The 10,996-nt window shown below is 44.5% G+C and overlaps 1 protein-coding gene across 1 annotated transcript in view; it reads left to right on the forward strand.

Annotated features, from left to right (window-relative positions):
- LOC137913681 (peroxisomal acyl-coenzyme A oxidase 3-like) overlaps positions 1–10,659 on the forward strand; it is a 28,069-nt gene extending 17,410 nt beyond the window's left edge. Inside the window, exons 8-18 of the mRNA XM_068757316.1 lie at positions 2,049–2,145; positions 2,227–2,409; positions 2,525–2,647; positions 2,727–2,847; positions 3,559–3,681; positions 3,784–3,897; positions 4,760–4,875; positions 5,594–5,768; positions 6,654–6,721; positions 8,021–8,107; positions 10,540–10,659. Coding sequence (XP_068613417.1) covers positions 2,049–2,145; positions 2,227–2,409; positions 2,525–2,647; positions 2,727–2,847; positions 3,559–3,681; positions 3,784–3,897; positions 4,760–4,875; positions 5,594–5,768; positions 6,654–6,721; positions 8,021–8,107; positions 10,540–10,659 — 1,327 coding nt within the window. The remainder of the gene's footprint in view (positions 1–2,048; positions 2,146–2,226; positions 2,410–2,524; positions 2,648–2,726; positions 2,848–3,558; positions 3,682–3,783; positions 3,898–4,759; positions 4,876–5,593; positions 5,769–6,653; positions 6,722–8,020; positions 8,108–10,539) is intronic.
- Positions 10,660–10,996: the final 337 nt, after the last annotated feature.

Below are 10,996 nucleotides of genomic sequence, written 5' to 3' on the forward strand. Positions count from 1 at the left end.
CTTTGCCCCTTTAAGTAATGTTAACTCACTCGGTACCAGCCGATGCCGTACCTTCAGTACCGGTGGTTTTCGCTCATTTTGCCGTATATTTCAAGACGCACAGAATATTATATACTATAACTATGCAGAGACCGAATTAAAGATCAAAGTCTCATCTTTCATCAGGAAAAAAAGGCATGTTCCTGCTGTTTTACGTTCTAGAGTTAATGGAAGAGAGGCAGATTTCAGCACAATCAGCAGTTTCCAACAGAAAACTAGCTGTTTGTTTAGAGAAACATTTCTAGCGGATCGATGACTTTATCTCTAATATTTATTGCTGTAGTGAGAGTTGTTTACTTCTAGATAACAATAAAAACAACATTGAAAAAGAGCTTTTCATGCTGTGGTAACACATTTATTTAACAATAAATCAGCTGTACAAGGGCTGCTCCTCGGTGATCCAGACGGGAACCGCTCGTCTGACAAATCCCAGTCAGGCTCACTATATCCGTCCAAACCCGAACCTGAATACGAACCCAAAACCATCAGATTTTGGTGACACACGCCAGGATTGACACCGACACCCGGGTTGAACGGCAGCTGTCGCTCTGCTTCGGTAGCACTAAACTCTTCAGCTCTGTGATTTTACATACCGGTAATCGTTTTGAATAACAGACACAGTTGCTTTCTTCTTCGTACCGTGACTCAAACTCTACCGTTTTAGCTGCTTATAGTTATCAGACCGCTCCTGCGCCGCCATTATCACATTATTATGTGATTATTATCAAATAAATCACTCAAACAAGGTACTGGACATCACTTTTATTGTTTACTGAGAACTCACACCTCTCACATCGTTCAACATTTCTTTTTGATAGATGAGGAGGTTTGTGATTATTTCGAAGTTGTATTTACTTCACTGACATTTTGTGAGTTGGTTCGTACTTCATACAGGGCCTTTCTGGACAGTTTTATTATATTTATACAAAAGAGACTTTAATAAACAACAACAACACTACTTCCTGTTCAGCAGTATTTACACCAGTGCCACATTTTAAATGTGCTCGCACTCCCTTCGGAGCCTCCCACTGTCACCCGATGGAGGGAGCTCATTTCAGCCGCTTGAACCTTGTTCTTTCGGTCACTACCCAAAGCCCGTGACCACAGGTGAGGCTCAGAAGGGGAGCGATTTCTTCCAGACGTGTTTCAGGAGGGGATTACAGACCGACCCAAACTACAAAGGATTGGCTGGATGGTTTATTTAGCTGTTTTGGGGTTGATAAAGACCCAAAATCAGCAGAATAGTGTAGAAACATTGTAAAAGTGAGTTTTTCATAATGTCCCCTTTAAGAGTCGGTGATGTGTCAGACTGACTTAGCAAAGGACATGGTCAGAAGGTAAAGCCTTTATCCCTATTTCCATTGCATAGTTCCAGCTCGTCTCTCGACTCTTTGCTTGTTTTGGGGAACTGCTCCATTGCTTTTCCAATAAACCGGGCAGGTAATGAAAGGTAACGTGAAACTTTACAGACTGCTGAGTGGACATTGCCCGGCATACACAGAACATCCGGCGCAGTAGAAATCCACAGCTGCTGCACTCAAGCAGCAAAACAACCACAACTTTTCTTTATTGAAACTTCTATATTGACGAGGCGTTGACGTCCTGTCTTCTTAAACAGCTGATGGATCACAAGAGATAGAGTCATGTTAAAGACTAGGCCACAATTCTGGAATGGAAAAGTCACACCGGGAACATATTCAACGATCACTTGAAATGGGCATGCTCCTTTATTATAACGTGCACAAAACTGGGCACGCATGATTATAGCTATTTAAAAAATAAAATATCACACTTTGTGTTGTAACAAACTCCTTCCATGGGTGTTACTAGATTGACTTTTGGTGAGCCCATTCCCGATCAACTATAAAGATGAAAAGGAAATTCACATTCGGTCAGTTTATATTTGCCAACAAAACAACTGAATGTTTTTACGAGCAGTAAAATCTAAAGTAATGAAGGTCACTTTTCTGACCTGGCTCTCATGATTGTTTTTTTTTTTTTTCCGTCAGGTTTGCTTTGTTTCATAATGTGAGAATTCCTCGGGAAAATCTGCTGAACAGGACTGGAGATGTTACTCCTGATGGCTGCTATGTTACCCCATTCAAGGTGAGTGGTAACTGCTCAATTCTCTTTTGTGTACTGATCTATGTACCAGAGAGCACACGCTTTCTCTCCTGTGTGCTCTAGGATCCCAACAAGCGTTTCGGGGTTTCTCTAGGAGCCCTGTCGGGCGGCAGGCTGTCAATCACCAGGATAGCTGTGGTCAACCTGAGCCTGGCCCTGACTATTGCCATCCGCTTCTCGGCCACAAGAAGACAGTTTGGACCCAAATACATGGAAGAGATTCCTGTTTTGGAGTACCAGTTACAGGTACAGCTCGTGCACCTTATCAAATCTGCGCATGTCTAAAGCATAGCTCTTAATTTTCAGTCTGGCTAATGAATGGTTACACAAATTCATCAAGTGTTTTATATGTTGTTTCAAGCAATGGCGTCTGATCCCGTACCTGGCAGCAGCATATGCCCTGGGAAACTTCTCCAAATCCATCTTCTTCAACTTTATCGAATTCCAGATGGGACTTCTGATGAAGGACAAGAGTGACAGACAAGTCTGTAAAATATGAGGTGCACGTGTGTCTGTGTCGAGCATGAATTATAACTGTTGTATATCTGTTTTGTGTTTCCTAGGCTGAGTTGGGCAGAGAGATCCATGCCATTAGCTGCTCCAGTAAAGCACTGGGCTCCTGGACCGCACAGAGGGGGATTCAGGAGTGTAGGGAGGCCTGTGGCGGACATGGATATTTGGCTAGTCAGTCACAAACATATGAATAAACACCACACACACACACACACACACAGATTCCTGACTGTAAACTAACTAGCCTAAATTGTTGTATTTTCTAGCATGCTTGTCATGAGACTTATAATGCAGGGTTGGTCTCACATTAATGCTCTTATTCCACTACATTTCTCTCAAGTGTAGCTTCTCATCTTATCATGTGCTGTAGTCACAGATAGGCCTTTGTGTCTGTTACTCAGACACAGATCCAGAAGACGTTTCAAGATTTTTGGTGAGTGAAATTAATGCATAAAGGCTCCAATGGGAAAATCCAATCCGGATGAAATTCGGTGGAAAGATAGACGCCCCCACCCTACATAACTCCATAAACATTCGTCAATAATCAGCCAAGATATTAAGGAATAGATTTTTAACCTCCACTGACTACAATGTTAACTATAATTTCAGAGTGATCAAGAATCCAGGATCTCTTCTGGATCATCACCAAAATAAACATTTCCTGAAAATTTCATCAAGATCCGTCAATGGCCTTTTGCGTTATCTTGCTAACAAACAATGTGATTACATAACCGTTGCCTCAGCGGAGGTAATTGTACAGCGCATTAACAATGGGCATATGCCACATACATGTATGTATACTGTACATGTGATACGTAATAGTGGTATTATTGTACATAATGTGCACACATAAAACACGGTACCAACATGTTTTCTCTCCAGTGAACCGACTCGGTGAGCTGCGGAACGACAACGATCCAAACTGCACTTATGAGGGAGACAACAATGTCCTGCTGCAGCAGACCAGCAACTATCTGGTCAGCTGGCTCCATGCTAAGCAGCAAGGTCAGCTCTCCATGCACAAAGACAATTTAATGTCCTAACTGCTGAGGGGAACATCATCTTGTTCTATGAGAAGGAATGTTTTCATCGCTATGTGCTTTTTAGGTGCCATTCGGATTCAGTCTCCTCTTCACACCGTAGACTTCCTAAATGATTTCCAGAACATCTTGGAAAGCAGGTTTCGAGCAACAACAATGGACGAGTGTATGGACCCAGCAGGTATTCTAGAATTTTGGCTTGATACGATAGGGATATCTGAAAAATCCAACATTGGTCCTGCTTTCATCTCCATTCAGTTTATTGAATATTCTTGTGTGTGAAGCGGTCGTGTTTAGAATTTGTGGTTCGTTTGGAGCAACGTCCGTATATGAAGCATTGCAGTGACAGACTGCGTTGGCTGTGCTGATGCTGAGCTTCAGGTGTTCATTTGACACCGTGTGTAGCACAACAGTGTACTGTTTAGTGACACAAATGTGGTGCAGTAAATGTACACTTTGGGTTACACTGTGACACAAAGGAGAACTAGAAAGACAATCAGAGATTGCAGACCCCGCCTCCAATAGACTATTGGATCTTGTGAGACAGTAAACAGGGCTTCCGGATCAGAGGGGCCAAACCTGCTCTAGCTTGCTGCTCCGGAACGTACTACAAGACTCCTTCTGGACTCTTTTTCCCATCATGCCATTTGTTTCCCTCCCTCTTAAAGTGACAGTTTACAGCACAGGCACAATTCCAGATGTAAAAATAATTCTAGAATCTGGATCCAGATCCGGATCAACGCCATTCTCGGGGAGGACCGAGCCACGGACAGAACCTTGCTTGTGTAAAAATCTTGAGTCGATTGGGTTACTAGTTTTTGAGTTATGCGCTCGGACAGACAGACAAACAGACAGACAGACAAACAGACAAACGCACCCAATTGCAATACCCTCGCCTCCCCCTCGGCGAGGGTAATAAGGTCTGGAAGCTCAGCGACAGTGACCGATGACGACTGATTACATTCCTGTCAGACACTTTGTGGTCCAACCTTGCTTTACAGTGCGTTTGTACAAGTCATTATTTAAATGTCATCCTAAATCAGTGCCAGTGGCGGCCTACAAGTGGCTGGTATGTTTCCTGCTGGTGGAGTGCCAGAAGAGGCTGGAACAGCGGAAGGCCTCTGGGGAGGATGAGTTTGAGGCTCGTAACAACAGCCAGGTAAGAAGAAGAAGAAGAAGTGACAATAAGACACTGCTCTGTGCTTTACCTTTACGGAGGCTTATTGCATTCACTGAATCTTTTCCTGAAATAATGAGATAAATGTATGAGAAATATATATTTTTAATGTTATTAGAGATATTTTTCCTGTTTTTAGAGGTCATGTTTTTCCATGGTTTTTAGATGTAAAAGTGAGGACATATTACCAGTGTTTATATAAAGAATACAAGTCTATGAAGCATCACGTCCCCTGTGAAATAGTCATTGAGCATCACCAGTTTCTTTTTAACTTCACCTTTCTCTAAGGCTTTGTTCCTATTCTTAGGAGGGTTATTAAAACACTTTGTTTCTGAAGCTCATGGGAATCTCATTACTATAATCTACTGGCATCTTTTAGGTTTATACAATCTCTTCACATCAGGTGTAAGACCTTTTCAAATACCACAAAACATTTAGTTTAAGGGAAGAAGACCGTTCGGCCGGGTAACCAGCAAGTTGGTCCGCAAGTCCATCCCACTGTGAGATAACTTCGCCGACATAATGGCATTTAAAAATCTAAGACCAACTGTCCCAAATCATTCTTTGTTTTTTTCTGAATTAATGTAGACATTGTTTTATTAAACATTACTTGTCACCCATGATCTGCTCTAATCGGATCTGAACAGTGGTAGTGTTGTCTCACTGCTCTTGTGTGTGTCGTATATGTGTGCTTGTTCAGGTATATTTCTGCCGTTCCCTGGCCATGGCCTACATTGAATCCAACTGCCTCCAGAGGTTTCAAGAGCTAGTTTGTGATCAGGACACGCCAGCTGGTCTCAGACCTGTACTCAGCAAGCTGTGTACTTTGTATGGAATGTGGAGCCTCAGCAGCCACATGGCCAACCTGTACCAGGGTATGTACAACAATATATACGATACCCCGACCTGCATGACTGCGTCACATTCCATAAACATCAGCCAATAATAAACCGAACTATCGAGGAGCAAATTTTGAAGCTCCATTTACTGCAATAGTTTAAAGTGATCCATAATCAACTAGAAAACGACAATCAGAGATTGCAGACCCCGCCTCCAATAGACTATTGGATCTTGTGAGACAGTAAACAGGGCTTCCGGATCAGAGGGGCCAAACCTGCTCTAGCTTGCTGCTCCGGAACGTACTACAAGACTCCTTCTGGACTCTTTTTCCCATCATGCCATTCGTGTCCCTCCCTCTTAAAGTGGCAGTTTACAGCACAGGCACAATTCCAGATGTAAAAATCATTCTAGAATCTGGATCCAGATCCGGATCAACGCCATTCTCGTGGAGGACCGAGCCATGGACAGAACCTTGCTTGTGTAAAAATTTCAAGTCGATTGGGTTACTAGTTTTTGAGTTATGCGCTCGGACAGACAGACAAACAAACAAACGGACCCAATTGCAATACCCTCGCCTCCTCTTCGGCGAGGGTAAAGATCTCTTTTGGATCAGCAACAAAATTTGGTAAAATTTCAAACATTTCCTGAAAATGTCATCAAGATCTCTCCGTGACTGTTTGAGCTATCTTCCTAACAGAAGGACAAACAAACCAACACTGGTGATTACATAACCCCGGTCTCGGGAGGGGTATTAAATGAATAAATGAATTGAGCTGCGGCGGCGTTTCTGATCAGAACCTCTATCCTGGATGACAAGGAGCAGCTCTGAGGCTGGAGAGTGCATTTATAGAACGGTGACGGCTTGAGAGGAAATGCAAGATGAGATGTAATATTATTTAACACGCTTTGTTACTGTTCAGGTAATTACTTCAGCGGTGCAAAGCCTGCCGAGTTGATCCAGACGACCATCCTCACACTCTGCTCCCAGGTAGGGACAATGTCCATGTCCCTCTGCGTGCCCCTGTTCATACTATTGTGGAATAGAAGGCCTTGGAAACATTGGATTAAGATTCAGTACTCTTCATATAGAAAAGAGAGGAATGAAGGTGAGCAGGAGTAAGACAGAGTACATGTGTGTACATGAGAAGGTCCCAGGGGGGACAGTGAAGCTACAAGGACTAGACGTAAAGAAGGTAGAGGACTTCAGGTACCTCGGGTCAACAGAGCAGAGTGATGGAGAGAATGTGGAAAGGAGGTGAAGAATCGTGTGCAGGCAGGCTGGAACGGGGGGAGGAAAGAATCAGGTGTGCTCTGTGATAGGACGAAGGGACAGGTCTACAAGACAGTGGTGAGGACAGCCATGATGGACGGCTTAGAGACAGTGGTGAGGACAGCCATGATGGACGGCTTAGAGACGGTGGTGAGGACAGCCATGATGGACGGCTTAGAGACGGTGGTGAGGACAGCCATGATGGACGGCTTAGAGACGGTGGTGAGGACAGCCATGATGGACGGCTTAGAGACAGTGGTGAGGACAGCCATGATGGACGGCTTAGAGACGGTGGCTCTGAGGAAAAGACAGGAGGCGGAGCTAGAAGAGGAGGAGATGAAGATGCTGAGGTTCTCCTTGGGAGTGACCAGGTTGGACAGAAATGAGACAATAAGAGGGACAGTGAAGGTTAGACGTTTTGGAGACAAGGTCAGAGAGACCAGACTTTGATGGGTTGGACATGTCCAGAGGAGAGACAGGGACTATATCGGTAGAAGGATGCTGAGGATGGAGCTGCCAGGGAACAGGACTAGAGGACGACCCAGGAGAAGAGACATGGACGTAGTGAGGGAGGACATGAGAGTGGCTGGTGTTGGGGAGGACGATGCAAAGGACAGGGTGAAGTGGAGGACGTTTATTTGCTCTGGAGACCCCTGACAGGAAAAGTTTAACATTCAGAAGTCGACCCTTCATGTATTAGAGCCAGACTTTCCTGGTCATGCTGCTGTGTGACTAACAGTAGGCCGATCCATTTCTACAAAACTGTGGCCGGATTCTCAGGACTTTGATCCAAGCCAGAGTCCAGCCACACTTATGTCTCAACACTGAAGGCATAAAGACGTCCAAAAGTGGTCCACATGTCCTTCAAACTGAAAATGTAGTCGGCTGCTCAGACGCTGTATTCTTGAGGCGTCTTCTCTCTCTTAAGATGGGTGATGAGTTTGTGTCTCGTAGTTGCTGCTGCCTCAGAGCTTATTCTAATTCTAAATCTTCTTATTCCCTTTCTCTCTCTTGCAGTTGAAGGATGATGCAGTCGCCTTAGTGGATGTTCTCGCACCTCCCGATTTCATTCTCAATTCGCCGATTGGCAATGCTGATGGACAGGTAAAAAAAAAATATGAAGGCGTTGCGCCTGCTAACCGCAACTACGTTGTTTGAATGAATGAATGAATATATTTATTAGATAGAATGTTAGAGTACAAGTACAGTCACACAGTAGTATGTATTACAGTACAAGTACAGTCAAACATCCTGTCTAAGAGGAGCATTTCAAGAAAGCCCTTGCAGTCTTGTTTCCGTTGAAAGTCCTTCGTACATAAATCATCGACATTTAACAATACAAATAAAAATAAAACCAATATTAAATTACTCAATTGATGAAACGTAACATTAGAAAAATAAAAATAAACCGATTTTACACCGCCGATGCAAACTAACAATTAATCTAAAATAAATTACACCACTGATGCAAAATGACAATGAATGACAAGGATTAGGATTTTAAGGATTTTAAGACATTGAAACAGGATTGAGGAAACCCCTCGAAGTATTCTTTCCAGCGTCCGACAATATCCCGAGTCAGTTCAATTCTATTCAATTCAGTTTTATTTATATCGCGCCAGATCACAACATAAAGTCATCTCAAGGCACTTTACAGGATTAGCAGGGAAAGACCTGCAGGGAAACACAGAACCCAACTTGACCCACAAGAGCAACGGAGGCAAGGAAAAACTTCCCTTTAACGGGCAGAAACCTTGGACAGAACCTAGGCTCATGGTGGACGGCCATCTGTCTGGCCGGCTGGGTTGAGAGAGCGAGAGGGAGAGAGAGAGAGAGAGAGAGAGAATGGCAGGTCGGAGACGAGTAAAGGAGATGGATAGGGAAGTGATAGCGAGACAGAGCAGGAGCAGACAAAAACAAAATGCTAATGCTAGCGACGTGGACATCAGTGTTGAGGGACACAGGTCCAGGTTCTGCAGCACCACGGACAGAAGGACCTGAAAGAGAGAGAGGGACAAACAGCGGGAGAGAGAGAACAAGACTACGGGGAATAGAGACATATTGCACACATATATAAATATATGTGATCTGACAGATTGCACACATATATAAATATATGTGTGCAATCAGTCAGTTGCTCCGCTTTCCGCTTCCGAGGCAGCGGACGATTTGCCAGAATTTCTTCAAGGCCGACCAATAGTCTTCCTCCATGGCCTCATCATGGAGGAAGACTATTCTCTTCTTTAAATCTTTTTTATTGGGTTTGAAGTACATATATATGTGCACATACAGTACATGTACAGCCTCTTTTTTCACATTTTCAGCTCCCCCTGCATCACTTTCAGCTCTTCCCTATTGCCATCCCTGAATGCCCTCTCCGTTGTTACCCAGGGTTTGTTGTTTGGGTGACACCTCACAGTCCTTGTTGGGACATTGGAGTCCACACAGACGTTGTTACACTCTGTGAGTCCGTCGATGTCGTCTCCATGTGACTCACTAGGTGCGTTTACACGGACAACATTTCTTTATTCCGATCAGAGTTCAGAGTAAAATTGTGATCCGATGCGCCGTGTTCATGGACCCTAAAAATCCGATCCGATTAGGATTTGCGTGTTCATGCATCACACTTTTGATCGGAACAGAATATTCTGACATGCGCAGTTTCACCAAAAGTACCGGAAATGGTAGAAGAAGAAGCGTAGCGTAGCAACTTCCGCTGTGAACAAATCATCGCTCCGCGCTTTCCTGCCTGAAACGTCAGCGTTATTTCGCTCGTTTTCCCCGTTTTGCGCTTTTAGTTTCCTCCTTTAATGTCTCCGGCAACATGTTTGTCTCAGATATTGACCAGTTCTGTCTTCCGCCCGCCGTGCTTTTCGCTCGCTCTGCTTCAACTAGCTTCCGGCAATAGCAGCAGCGCGTGTAGCTGACGTCACAGACATGCGCAGTAAGGACGACTTGTACCGAAACATCGGAATAAGTGTTTTCATGCGCCCTGACCGGGTCACAAATCGGTATCAACCACCCCTCTCGATCGGGATAGAATTGTGACCGGATCAGGCTGGATTGGGTTAGACTATTCCGGTTAAGGTGTGTCCATGAAGCATTTTTATTCCGATCAGGATTTTAACCGGGTTAAATGTGTCCATGTAAACGCCCCTACAGAGTCCATCCCATTCCATGGACTCAAAACAGGGTTCCAGGTGGACCAGGCTGTGGTCAGAACTTCCCAGGGGGGGGGGGGGGGGGTGAAGAGCTGTATGCATCCTTAATGTCAGCATACAGCTTGTCCAAAGTCTTCCCCTCCCAGGTTGGACAGTCCACATACTGGGTGAAGGCTGTCGGGGTTTTGTCCATGTTGACATGTTTGACATCCCCAGAGATGGTGATGAGGGTGTTGGGTTGAGACGCCTGGAGCTCTGCCACTGCTCCGTGGGTGACAGTGTGGGTTGGCCATCAGGTGTAATGGTTTGTTTGATATATGAGCTTATTGTCAATGTTCTTTGACTAATCCTGGTTTTGTTCTTCCTCTTCTGCAGCTTTACAGGAATCTGTGGTCTGTGATTATGCAGGGCAGCCGGGTGCTTGAGCGGCCATCCTGGTGGAAGGAGTTCTGCTCAGACAAGCCCGTGGTTGGATCCCTACGTCCAAAACTCTAGGACCGTGACACAAGCTGGACATGTGCCTGTCGTATCCAGAATACCGATGTAAACTGTGTGTTTTCCGACTCACAAACTGTATAACTTCAAATGGAATATCCATATGTACAATGGCTTCGCAAAAGTATTCAGAACTTTTCCACATTTTGTCACAACCACAAACATAACTATATTTTATTAGACTGTTATGTAAATGAGCAACACAAAGTGACGAACAATTCTGAACTAGAAAGAAGACTGTCCTATATTTGGCTCAGTCCCTCTTCCCTTCAACCTGGACCTGATCTGTCCTGTCCCTGCTGAAGTGAAAGACTCCGAGAGCATGACGCTGCCACCT

The sequence above is a fragment of the Brachionichthys hirsutus genome, unplaced genomic scaffold (assembly GCF_040956055.1).
Source record: "Brachionichthys hirsutus isolate HB-005 unplaced genomic scaffold, CSIRO-AGI_Bhir_v1 contig_747, whole genome shotgun sequence".
NCBI lineage: Eukaryota > Metazoa > Chordata > Actinopteri > Lophiiformes > Brachionichthyidae > Brachionichthys > Brachionichthys hirsutus.